Raw genomic sequence first — 13,855 nt, 5'->3', positions numbered from 1 at the left:
GTTTGGTGTCTTTCTAAGTGCACTTTCAAAAATGTAATGTGAACCCAGTTAAGAAAAAGAAAAGTTGCAAAACAATGAGTGAGCATTTCTGTGTGCAGTGCTCACTCTACAACCCATTTTCAATACATCAGCCCACTGCGAAGAAACTAATGATACACAGCTATCCATTTTCTGGAGAAGCACTAAAAAAATGCAATTAAGGCTTCCACTCTGTAGATACACCCCACCATTTTTTTTTTAATTCAGACACCACTGCATCAACTCTCTAGAGGGGTACTTTACAATATTACAGCAGTATAGATCAGTGATGCTACGGTTACGGGTCTGTCAGCACTTCCATTACGCATATAGACGCCTATTTTCAGAGCATTCAGCCACAAATATTCCCTACTGATGCCTTGATGGGCTGATGCACAGCTGACAAGAGAGGGGGAAGAGGAGGACAATTGTATGGAGGCCCTGAGTTTAAGGGAGCCCCCAAAACATTTGTAACTTGGGTGAAATGGGAGGGGGTGGGAATCCAGCAAACATGGTATACCAGAGCCCCAAATTTCTTGGGGGGCAGCATATAAATTTGTTAAACTTTCAGTCAATTTTTGTGTTCCAAGACTGAAGAAAAAAATACGCTTTGGGATACCTTTTTTTTCTGGCCCTGAACAGCTTTTTAAAAGCTTACGTATTTTGCAGATCTTCAGGTCAGAGTAAGGTCCTCTACTAACACCTCTTAATTGGCTAAGGTGCCTGGGAAACATTTTTTTTTTTAAAGCAACACTGTCAGTTAGTTGGAGCCAATAATTCAAGGATTAAGAAAAGTTAAGACAAAAATCTTTTGAACTCATGATTTTAGTCTGGATTTAAACAAATTTTTAAACCACTGGTGTTCTAGACGTTTGTACTCCCCTAAATACTGAAAAGGAGAAAGTGAAACATACTCTAAAAATTGAACTTTTAATGTCCAAATCAAAATGCAAAACCATCTCAAGTTGCACCAATTGTGATTTGGCAGCTTTGGCACACCCGAGATGTTAGTGAAACACATGGCTGTTACAACAGGATTCTTTAAACTGACGACGGTCTTTTCCATATCCGAGAGGAGATATGTCCCCTCTGTCACCCCTCTGCTGTCGCACTGAAGGAGCTGAGCACACAATTAGATCCAACAGCTCCATGTTGTGCATTGGTACAAGGAGTTAAAAGATATTAGCCAATAATTTCCAATCCACATTTAGACACCAAGATAAAAGTGATCTGATTTTTAGAAGTGCTGAGCTCCCTCAAATTCTTGCAAAGGCAAAAGGAGCTGTTACTGCAGTTAAAAACAAAAACAAAAACACCTCAGGCCTGTCACTTTCAGTGGGAGGGAAGGGAGGAGTAGGGAGGGAAGAGACTTATGACATCAAGGTATCAGTTAATAACCACTTCACAATCAGAGAGTTAATTGCTTTTAATGTTGCAAGTTAACAATGAACACTTAGATTCTGCAGAAGCCAATGCAACTTCGCAAGGAAAAAATCCTACTTGCTGCACGACAGTTGATTTCTCAGGCCTGATTTTGTTTGCCCCTTGTTAGAGAGGCATCATCAATTTAAAAATAATAGGTTGTTCACTGAGCAGCATTGCGGATGTAGTGTTCTGTGTCACAGTTTCCCAATTTGGGGAGGTCTTTCCCACAGCAACAAAGGAGAGAAAAATATTTGTAGAAAATATTAAGAAATGACGGTAAAACCTCATGGTTCGTAGAAGGGCTCCTCTGTAGTGTCCAAAACTACTTTTAATTCTTTTTTTAAGCAGATTACATTTGAAGTTGATGGTGTCCCTTTTAAAACCGGAGTAACTGTTTTTTGAACTGGGGGGAATACCTTGCTCTAAGTGACAATATTTTATTTAAAAAACATAAAAATCTTAAGTAGAGTTAGGAGTTGCCTCCCAGTCCACCTCCCATTGAAGTCAATAGAACTCTTTCCATTGACTCCAATGGGAATTGAATTGGGACCAAAACTAATGCTGTAGGTAACGGTCTACTGGGATTTCTGACCACGTCAACCCATATTGTGCAAGTGAATATCACACTCTTGGATGTCAACAGCTTTCAAAGCAAAGTGGAAGTGAGAAATTATCTTGTTAGAGCAGGAGTTTAGAGACAGAAATGCAAAGAAGAAAACCCCTAATTACTTTCTAGGATGGCAGATCTTAAGAATAGAGGTCATGTCTACACTACAGTCACTGCAACTGTGCCGCTGTAGCGTAATAGCATAGATGTTTCCTACATCAACGATTTAGTTACTCCATCTCTCCAAGAGATGGCGCAGTAGCTAGATCAAAGGAAGAATTCTTCTGGTGACCTAGCCGCATCTACACTAGGCGTGAGGTCAACCTAACTACAGTGCTCAGGACACAAAATTTTTCAGAGCTCTGAGCGACATAGCTAGGTCAATCTAAGTTTTAAGTGTAGACCAGGCCATAGTTGAGCAGCTGGAATTGCTATTCAAACTACAAACTTCACTTACACTTCACTTCACTCGTAGGGGGAAAAAATACTAGACTGCAAGAGAGAAAAGTCAACCACACTTTGAGTTCAAGATTTACACTAAACCAACAAAAGCAAGATGGTATAAAGTGCTGGTCACCTCTTCTAATGCAGGATACACAAGAGGGGTCCAGGAGAAGGACATCTACATGAAGACCCCCTTCTGGAGATTCTCCTACATTACCCCACTGGGGAACAGGACTTTCCTCACCATAGCTGCAGAGGGCATCCCACTGTCCTGAAGTATCCCCTGTTTCTGCACTGATGGCACCCCTCTGCTCTCTGGCAGCAGTCCTCCCTGTGGAGAAGGCTCCACAAAGAATAATACAGCCTCCTCCCACTCAGGCCCCCAGACTGGTAGAGGGACTTCTCTGGGCCCTGTGAAAAAGGGAGAACAATGCTGTGAAGAAGAGTGAGCACCCCTTCTGCATGAACAAAGGATCTCCTTCCTATACAAGTCTGAGGGCACAATCCTCCCCAGAGTTAAGTAAACAGGCACAACTGAGTGAGTTGGGTGCTGAGGAGAGGTCTCCCAGCAACAGCTGTTTACATAATAAAAATAGATATACTACAAAAAACAAGCAGAACAGGCAGAGAAAAGGAAAAAGTCTTAATCAAACTTCTCCTGACCTCAGTCAGAATCTTTCCACTGACATAAGGGGATTTAGACCAAGCTATTAATACTGTATTTCATTCCTTCCATTACAGTAGCACCTACAGGCCTCACACAGGATCAGGGCCCCATTGCGCTTGACACTGTACAAACTATGATAAGAGACAGTCCCTGCCCTAAGCGCTTGCAATCTGACGTAAGACAAGATCCAAAAAAGCAGGTTTGACAAACAGACAGATGGAATGGGGGAGGGAGGAGGAGAGTAACAGTAAGAGAACCATGTGGTTACCCACAATTAGCAGGTTGCACTTTTTTAATAAAAATAAATATCAGTAATCCCCACTGGCCACCTGCCTCGCCTTTGTATATTTAATTAAAATAATTTGGAGGGTGAAGGATGATCAAAAAGTTCAGTGAGCTTTCTTTTGAAAATGAACAGAGAAGACGTTTACCTCTAGGAACAAGAATACCAGTTTTCTGCGTCAGAACTACGATTTTGGCATCCCTGCTTCCTCCCGAGAAAACCACCACTACACAACTGAATTCCCCCAGAAAGTAGGAGCTAAAAGGAGGGCAGCTCATCCTTAAATAAGCTGGTCTGGGCCAGTTCCTGAAACCAAGTGACCTCATTGATACTGAATACAGTTTGTCTTTAAAGCAATAAGACTGGAATTGTATTCACATTTAACACCATCATTAGAATTCACAATGTTGTCTGTTTACTAAGGGGAGAACAAAAGAAATAATCAATTGGCTATTAGTTAGGAATACCAAGCACAGAAAAAAAATGAAGCCACCTTTTAAAATAAAACTGCATTAAGATAAAATAGAGTGCCCTTAATGAAGGGAAAATACCTCTCTCATTTTTAAACTTATTTTCAAATCACCATTTAAATGATCATATCTTACATCATGTCCTTTTAGGAGCCAGAAGTTAGACAATACGAATCATTTACATGCAGTTTTGGAAGGCTGTGACAGAAATCAACAACAGAAGCCTTCACTATGAATTAACTCTCACAAGACTCTTAGAAAGCAACACTAGCATGAGTTAAGGGTAATTAGAAATTTCATCCCTAATTTTGAGCTTCCTGGCACTTTCCTTTTATGCCTCAAACCTACTATGGACACCTCCCCCCCCCCCCCAGTCATTACAGAAATATGAGGTCTCAAAATATAACCCATGAAGAAAAGAAGCAAGACCACATGAACAAAAGCTTTAAAATGTTGATATCTTAGTTATCTTTTAAAAGAGTACAAGAGAAAAACCACCATATGGTACTATACCTTAATCTCAAATTAAAGTTACTTTACAGAATATGCATCTATAATGAATTTAAGAAGATCTGAAATCAATATGTAAGGGTTATTGAATATTTATAAGTTACATAGCTCCCTTTTTGTACATTTTATCAAATGAAGAATAAAATATTTGCTATGAGATTTAAATATTATCTAAAATGAAACTTGGTGAACATTTTCATTTTGGGTGAATAAAGTTATCCTTTAATGTAAGGTTTACTATTGTGATGTGGAAAAAAATGTTAACTATAGAAGTGCAAAACTGCTCCACCAATATTTGCAAATGATCCCAAAAATTCTAAAGACATGTTGCCTAATCAATGACTGTAAATTCCAGTTACACCTAAGTGCTCTGATAAAGTTTGACTGAGTCAAGGACCCGAGGCCACCCTATATGAAGACTTAATTGTTCCAAAAGATAGCCTCAAACCAACCATGATAACACCATTTTCCTGCTAAATTCCATGCCATTCAGATAATTCCCCGTGAGTGCCCTATAGTAGTTAAATAGGGGGTATACACCTGGGTAACAAATTAAATAATTCTAAAAACTACTTTTGTCTATTGTTTGTTTACAAAAGAAATTGAAGGTTATGCAATATAAACAAGGCAAAAACACAGGGTAAATTTTTTCAACAATCCATCAAACCACTGAAACTCCTTTTTCTGCAAGAAGGAAATATATGCTTGTGGGCAAGTCTGTACATGCCATTTAGCTCGAGATCAGTTGATATGAACCTGTTGAAGAGAAACTCCTCTCTCAAAATTATAATAAGAATTCTTTGCTCTCTAAAACTTTTATTCTTTTTAACAGGAGGCCTAACAGTTCTCTACATCCATAGTGATTCAGAGGTTAACTTCACCCACTGTATCTCACAAACTTTAACCCTTTTCTTCCTAAACTAGAACAAATATGACTCAGAAGAGCATAATTCAGGGATTTGTTATTATTATTTTCATATTTCTGGGCTAATCTACAGAGGAACAAACAAGCTGGATTTAAGTTCATATCATGAAGAAAGAAAAGTCATCTGCTGAGAGACTGTTAGCTACAATCTTTTAGACACTGGGACAAATACCGATAAATTAATTATCCACCCTCTACTGAACATACAACCACCAAAGAATTTCCATCTCATTCAGTCACATGCAGACCAAGAAACCTCGTGCAATATTTTTTTCCTGATTCACCATTGCATCACATGCTTTTCTTACGTGCAAAGCAAGTCTCCCCAGGGAAATGTGGAGGCATAAGCAAAGCTATGGAGGAAAGAAGAAAAAAGGGGAAGCTACTGATTCCAATGGGAGCAGCTGGGTGCTCAGCAGTCCTTAAAATCATGCCACTTAGGCCCCAATCCCACAATGAGTTCCATGCTGGCAGGCCCTTGTGACTACACAAAGCTCCAACGAAATCCATGTGGCTCCATGTGGGTGAAGGCTCTGACCACATACTGCTCATTGCAGGTCTAGAGCTTTATTTAGGCACCTACATAGTGATTTAGGAGCCTAATTTTAGGTGCCCTTTAAAAAAAAAATCTTGGCCTTTTTTTCTTACATGCAGGGAAACATTTTCAAAGAGGTCTGCTGGGGTTGGGAAGGGAAGAGACTGTAATATTGACTATATTCAACAGGTGAATGAAGATCCCCGGAAAGATAAATGACCATCAGTATAAACATTGACGTATAGAAGCCAGACAAAGAGACAACAAAATGCACTGCCATATAGAAGCCAGACAACCATATCCCTATAGTCTGGGTGGCATCTCAGTGATGCCAACACGCAAACAAGGAAATAAATCAAACTAGCCATGTTTGAAAACTTCTAACCATTGTTTGCCAAATAGAAATAAAATGTTCTGGCATCTGAGGCATATGTTACAAACATTTGCAGTTAAAAAGTAAAAACAATAAAAATACTTGAACACCACATCACAAGGATGGGGCTGAGAGAAACAGAGGCACACACGGTTCAGTTAATCACTTATTTCCCCAAGAAGTCAAATTTATTTGTAAAAAAAAAATCAAGTTCTCATCTTTGGATGATATGGGATTTCCCCCCCCAAAAAACAAGAGTAGAGCTGAAGGAAAATTAATTATTGCTTTACAGCCCAATGTTGCGTTCCCTTCACACCCAAAACTCAACTGGACAAGAAACTCAGAATCGCGCCCATGGTTATTTAAAAAAAAAAAAAAAAAAAAAAAAAACTTATGACATGTTCATGTTTTGGGCAAGCGTGGTGTGGTTACTTTAGTACATACAAGTACACCACTTACACAAGCACCAAGCTGATGTCAGAGGGGTTTCTTTCTATAACAAATCAGCATTTAATTAACTTCTGAACTGCAGTACCCAATCAGCTTTTCTCAAAATATTAACTGGGGGAAGGGAGAGATATTTTATCACTTTCTAATACAGAAAAAAAAAAATACCACCTATGTTGAAACCAGAGCTCAGATAGACAAATGTCTGTTAGCTTGTGTGTTGTCAGTCAGAGTAAAGTGATTGCCACTTAAACCTAGCATGATTTTCTATTCTTCCAAATTGGTAAACATATTTGTTCAGCTTAGAGCAACCTATTTTAAAAACTAAGTACTTAACCAAAATGAAATTTACATCTCCTATTGTCAGACAGTTAACCCAACAAGGAATGCACTAATTAATTCGAAAATATTATCAGGTAAGTCAGTTAACAATGTAACAACTGCAATAATTAATAGGGGAGTTTAAAGTCATACACACACCCTTTTTCTTTTAAGGAGGGCTCAGGTGATGCAAACTTTGTAGGCACAAAGATTACAGAAAAGTAATTATTAAATGGGTTAGCCTGAGGGAGGTGTCAAAGGTCAGCCTCTAATCAATCTTCCTATCTAACTCAGGCCTGTTGAGCCATATGGTTTTCTACCTTTTGCACACAGAAACAGTCAAATTACTTCATTTCTACTTTTAAAATTTGACTTGTATAGCGAGGAGACGCATGCTGTTTCTCCATCATCCAAGAGGGATGAAGTTCACCCTCTTAAAACAAACCTAAATGTTTGCAGAAGACATACCAAAATGGCTTATTTAGAGACATGTAATGGTAGTTTGATAGTGGTAAATTCTCTTATTAATAAAAGAAAACCATGTTCTGTTATAGCCAACTACAACCACCACCCCCCGCCCCATCCCCTTATATCTGTACATAATAATTACTGACTTCTTCAATCCTTAACCTCTTTACTAAACTGCTACTCCTTGCAAAGTCATGCAATCTCACATTTGCTTGTTCCATTTATTGAACACTGTATAAAGTACACTGTTTTCACACCCACATGGGCAATCTCTTATTTCTCACTATCCTACTTTGCTTTTTTTTAAATCATACCCTTGTCAAACAGGTTATTCTAGGAATTCTGATTTTACTATCTTCAGACAAATAATCTGTCCAGCTATGGTTGCCCCCATCACCCACGCCCTGTATATTGTGCATAAGAGTAGCATATGATGCAGCACCACTTAGCCTAGACTTTGCATCTTAAGCATTTTGAAAGGTTTTCAGCAAAGAAAATTTTGTCACAATTTTAAGTAAGTAATTTTAAATGTTTTCTTTAAAGAAAACACAAAAGCACTACCTACCATTAAAACATATTTGATTTTTCAATTAGCACACACCTACTTATATGAACCCCCATAACCACAGTACCTTGGAGTGATCTTTTGTTTTGTTCTATATCCTATCAAATAAATCAGGAAGATCTTAGACCCTGCCGGAATAGGTAACTCTGAGAAAGTAATTTATGCCCCTTTTCTAAACACCAGTAGTGTCATCTGGAAAGGTAAATGCCAGTTGGTCACAAACAACAAGATGATATTTTTTTTAATTGTGCTTAACTTTTGTATGCAGAATAGGGTGACCAGATGTACAGTAAACAAAGCAGGGAAGTAGGTGCTGTGCAAAAAGATAAAGGAGAGAAATTCTGACACAAACCTTATAGACTTGCCCATATGTGCCATTACCAACTACTTCCACCAGCTCAAAAATCCCAGCTGGGTCCTACAAAGAAAAAAGAGGGGCGGGGGGAGAGAAGTAGCAGGGTTACATTTTTGAAAGCACTCGCTAATGGCAGAGAGTCTTGTAAAACGGGGTCTGGAGCTAGAGAGGATGTTGGCTGTGCAGCTGTTGCGCCCTGTTTTTCCATGCACATGCCAATACATGCAAACAAAGGAAAGCAGCCCAGGGCTGAACTCTCCCCCCCACCCAAGTAGCTCCCACTCCGGGGGGTCGGGGCAAGGGAGCAGCCAGACTGGCCAACAAAGTGCCCCTCCTGGGCGCCAGCTGCCCCCAAAGCCGACTGCAAACCCAGCAGCCCCTTCCCACCCACCCCCAGCCCAGCCCTCTCTGTGCTCGCAGTAACAAAAGCCCTTCCAGGAGCCAGGCGAGGGGAGCGCTGCCCCCTTTGTGTGCGGTGGGGGGCAGCGCCGCGCACTCACCCGCAGGGAGGAAAGGTCGATGTCCACCAGACTTTTTGCAGGAGAATCGTTCGCCATCTTCCCGTCTTTTCTTTCTTTCTTTTTTTCCGGGGGGGGGGGGTGTTAATAATCAAAACCTGGGAATTGCAAGAGCTGCTCTACCTCCTCCTGCCCGCTTCAGCCGGGGTGCGCCTCTGCTGCATGGGGCGGCCGGCCGGGCTGGCCTGGGGTGGGGAGGGGAGGCTGCTGTGGGCGCTGGTTTGGTTCCCGGCGAGGAGTGGGGTTGGGTGGCTTTTTCCTCCCCGCTCTCCCAGCCTCTCTTCGGCGGGTGCTGCGAGGCGGTGTGGGAAGCGGATTTACACCATGTTGAGGTGGCAGCGGCGGCAGCTCCCAGCCGGTCTCTCCCCTGCACGCCCGGGCACGGGCATGACACACCCGGCGCGAGCCAAACTCCAGCAGCCCCGCTCCGGCATAGGGGGCTCGCAGCCACCCAGCGCGCTAACAATGAGAGCTCGGCGGGTCCCGTCGGGCTTCCTCTTCCTCTGCGGGGGCTGCCGGGCTCCTGCACCCGGGGCACACGGCACTGGCAGGGGGGCTCCCGACCTGCAGCGCTGCTGGGCTGAGTTGAGGGAGTGAGACAAAGATAACCCAGGGAGGAGGAGAAAAGGGATACAAAATAGATTGTGGGCAGAGAGAAAACAGCTCCCCCTTTCCTTCTCCGGCAGGAAAAACCAGCGGAAACACACAACACCCCAAAGCACTTCTGGGAAAAAAAAATCCTCGCTCCTCTCCCAGCCGCCGTGTGTGTGTCTAAGCGCCCAGCTCAATATATTCAACAGGGGTGTGGCAGAGAACAATAGATAACTAACTCCGGCCTCACTCAGCGCTGCTAAACTCCCTGCCCTGCCTTAGCGCCCAGGCGATGGCTGGAGACACGCACACATTACACCCGCCACCCACCCCTAGTAACAATACACGCTCCATGCGCGTGTTAGGCACAGAGCTAGATATGGAAACAGTCCAGCAGAGTCTAGAGCAAATCCCAAAGGCTAGAGGAAGAAGGAGAAGAAGAAAAGCCGAGGAATACACAGTTAAAGGTGAAGGGGCTCACAATATTCTGCAGCAGTAAGGGACACCTCAATATTAATAAGGGTATTTGCACTTTGAACATGCAAAACACCGTGTAAGTGAGAAGCATTATTATTTGTTATAAGTGATACCTTTTCATCAGCCTAACTCAATATTCTTCAGCATAATGGAAGGATCAAAGAAATTAACCCATTGAGTGCCACCGGCAGCACGGATTCAGGGACCACAAAGGTTGGCTGGGTTGCTCAGACTGTGAAGATGTTTCTTGTATGTGTAGAGTTATGCTACTTTTACTAAGTGACAAAAGGGCATCTAGGAAACATGATCTATTAACACCCTTACCTGTACATTTCTAGGTTTTTATTGTTCCCTGTAAAAAAAGGAATTATTCAAAATCGCCATTGTTACACCACCAACATGGTTCCAGTTGACTATCAGTAAAGGGTAAAGAGTGGTATTGCAATGGATTTGCTAAAAACAAAAAAGCATTCAATCTGCATTAATCTACCCTGAGACCTTCATGCCATGTAGAAGCGATGCCTTCCAACCACTGAACCACCTCCAAACCATCCTGCATCCCAATGACTTTAACAGAAGTAGAAGACAAACAATAGCTTCCAGAATCAGGCCTTACACGCCTGTAAGGGTGCTTTTAGCAAATCCATTACTGACACATCCATAATTCTGGTTTAGGCCCCAATCCTGCAAAAGACATACTGATGGGTATACATTTGTTCACATGAGTCATCTCATTGACTTCATTTGAACTGCTTACATAGGTCACACACATGCACAAATCTTTGCAGGATTGAGCTTTTATTGGAGTTCTTTGCCATATCAAAACAGCAAAGTTCACGTCACTATATACAATAATAAAAAATGCTACCTAGCTGCAAGAATGTTGAGTTACGCTTGCTGTCAGCACCTGTCTCTTTTGCCTTTAAAACTTTTATATTCCTTAAACATAGTTTCAAGTATTTGATTTAAGTTTATGGTAAATTCAAGATTTCCTACATAAAAATATTTTAAAAAATAATGAACCTGTTGAAGAGTAAGAGTTTAAAAATTATCTTCAAAGTTTAGTATTTCTGTTTTACCTAAAGCATAACAAGAGAAACAGCAAATTTAGGCCTGGATCATACTACATCTGCATGGACAGAACCCCTGGTCCTTGCAAAGACCCATTGACTTCAGTGGGACTTCAGTGAAGGGATTGGGCTGCATAAATGCAATTACAGGATCAGGGCCTGACATTATGCAAAATTTACAAGTATATATTTTACCCAGACATATTGATAAGAGATTTCTTAATTTACACCATTGTGAGTGCTTCGTCCTTTTATGCCCTAATGCTTACACAGATTTACAGGTTCTACAGAGCTGGCACAGATTCTAGTGCTTAAAGTTGAATGTTTGTCTGCAGCCAAAGTCTTCGTCAGGATAGGACCTAAGTCCTTAGGGAAAGGGCCCGAGTGTTCTTTTCTATGTAGAAAGCACCTAACACATTCTTGGTGCTACTGGAAAATAAAATAAAGTTACTAAGGAGTTTGCACATTAAGCCTAAACATACCATTTCACCGTGTTAGTCCAGTTAGACTTCGTCATTGTAGTACCTGCATGGATTCTTGAAGATTACATTTTATCCCAGAGGGCGATGGGGGAGAGAGTTGCGTGTTTGACCACTCTGTTCAGTGCTAGGATATTAGTAAAACGAGGCAAAAGTGCAAATAAAACTCTGTGTCTCCAGTCTACCTGGCATTTTACAAAAGTCAGTGTTTTATCTGAGTGTTTGTAAACCCCCACAAGTCCCGGAAGACCTCCCAGAAAGAGCCCAGCATGACGCATCCCTCTCACTCATACCTACTAGTTTACTAGCCAGCCCTACTTCTCACACAAAGGGGTAGTTGAAAGGAGAGGGAGGAATGTTGCTTGCCTGCCAAACCCCCTACCTGTACACACCTCTCTGACCCCCACCAAAACTGTGTGCTCGACACAGCAGGTTTTTCATATGGAAAATCTAATCCTGCAGGTGAAAATTAAAGGCCAAACCCTACACTCAGGGCTGGATTACCCAATAGGCACACTAAGCACATGCTTAGGGCACCAGCAAAGCAGGGGGCCCCAAAAAAAATGAGATTTTTTTTTTAAATTTGATATTTGATATTTCAAAAAAAACATCAAAGAAGTCATCATGGGACAAATCAGAACTTCGTTAGACTTCCTTACACTCCACTACACACTCTTCCCCGGTTTTTCTGTTCTCTGTTTATTACTTTTCCCCAGCTAACCCAGGGGAGGCATCCTACTAATGTAGATCGAAATAATGCAAGGAAATCAGATCCTGTCATATATTACAATAAATTTATGTTTTATTATTGATATATTCTTCTGAGTTATACGTACTTGATTTGTTTTTTCTTTCTTATATATATATTATATATATACATAAAAATAGTGTACATTGTGTAATTTTTTGTTTAAGTTCAAATAACTGAGATAAGGGGCAGGATGAAACATAACCAACTGATTGGAGCACAGAAACATAAACTGGCAGAAGAAAAGAAACAAAAAAATAGTGAAATTTTCCAAAATCTTACAAAGCTGACATCATTTTTCAAAGCGGATCCATCAGAAGCAACATCTTCTCTCAGTAGCACAGACATCGTTCCAAAACCTGTAGGTGTTTCAGAGACTGACCCGTCTCTGAAACAAACACCATTCCAGAACATGTGGCTGTGTCAGAGACTGTAACTGATCATCCTACTCCCGGTGGTAAAACAGACAGTGTTCTAGAAGGTGTGGATGTGTCGGAGACTGAACCTGCTCATGCTGTAAATAATAGGAGAAAAGATCCTGGTATGTGGGTTGATTTCAGTACTGATGATGTACCTTACTGGATAGATCGTGGACCAAATAACTGTCACCACCACACTGGGCCATTTGAGAAATCACATTGGACTTTTACCAATGGCAAACAAACATGATAGTGTCCACAAATAATATTTTTTGGCATGAAAGTGAATGGTGCGAAATACATTCGAGAATGGCTACTGTATTCACCATCAACAGGGTCTGTGTTCTGTTTGCAAACTTTTTGCATATAAAATCTTCAACATCCCGGTTTGCTGAAGATGGATTTAGTGACTGGCGGAATACTGTTTTAATTGAACAACATGAAAATAGCACGACTCACAGAGATTCAATGTTGACATATTTAAATTGAAGACAGGGCTTTGGATTGACACAAAAATTGGAAGAACAAATTAAAGGGGAGCATGAATACTGGCAACATGTCTTGCAGCGTGTTATAGCTGTTATTCAAACATTAGCTGAACATGATCTGCCTTTCCGGGGATCAAATGACACCTTTGGATCATTGCAGAATGGAAATTTCTTGGGATTGTTGAAACTTGTGGCTCAGTCTGACCCATTTTTAGCAGGCCATATCTCAAAATATGGGAATGCTGGCAACAGTAACCCATCATACTTATCCAAGACAATATGTGATGAACTCATTGGTCTAATGAGTGACAAAGTTTGTTCAGCTGTTGTGGATGAAATAAGTATTGCTGGGTACTTCAGTTTATCTGTTGACTCTACACCTGATCTTTCAGATATTGATCAATTGAGTATTGTACTAAGATATGTATCTCCCACAGATGGAAAACCAGTTGAGCATTCCTCAATTTGAAAAGCCACACTGGTAAAGAAATGGCAAATCAAGTACTGCATTATCTGTGCCAAGTTTGCAAAATAGATTTCTCAAAGTGTAGAGGTCAATCTTATGACAATGCTGCCAACATGTCAGGGCGTTATCAAGGAATACAGAAGAAGCTTTTAGAATAGAACAAATATGCCAAATTCATACCATGTG

At 41.0% G+C, this 13,855-nt stretch overlaps 1 protein-coding gene across 11 annotated transcripts in view; it reads right to left on the bottom strand.

Moving 5' to 3' along the window:
• MAP4K4 (mitogen-activated protein kinase kinase kinase kinase 4) overlaps positions 1-9,637 on the bottom strand; it is a 236,973-nt gene extending 227,336 nt beyond the window's left edge. For 3 of the 11 annotated variants that reach the window (XM_045006185.1, XM_045006243.1, XM_045006251.1), the window contains exons 1-2: positions 8,914-9,635; positions 8,411-8,476 (exon numbers count right to left, since the gene is read on the bottom strand). In XM_045006185.1, coding sequence (XP_044862120.1) covers positions 8,411-8,476; positions 8,914-8,970 — 123 coding nt within the window. In that variant the 5' untranslated portion in view covers positions 8,971-9,635. Of the gene's footprint in view, positions 1-8,410; positions 8,477-8,913 lie in introns of all 11 variants that reach the window. The other 8 variants (XM_045006234.1, XM_045006229.1, XM_045006193.1 and 5 more) reach the window with 5 other exon arrangements.
• Positions 9,638-13,855: the final 4,218 nt, after the last annotated feature.

This window comes from Mauremys mutica, chromosome 1 (assembly GCF_020497125.1).
Source record: "Mauremys mutica isolate MM-2020 ecotype Southern chromosome 1, ASM2049712v1, whole genome shotgun sequence".
Taxonomy (NCBI): domain Eukaryota; kingdom Metazoa; phylum Chordata; order Testudines; family Geoemydidae; genus Mauremys; species Mauremys mutica.
The sequence above is the reverse complement of the archived record's forward strand: the minus strand, read 5'-3'. Positions and strand labels throughout refer to the sequence as shown.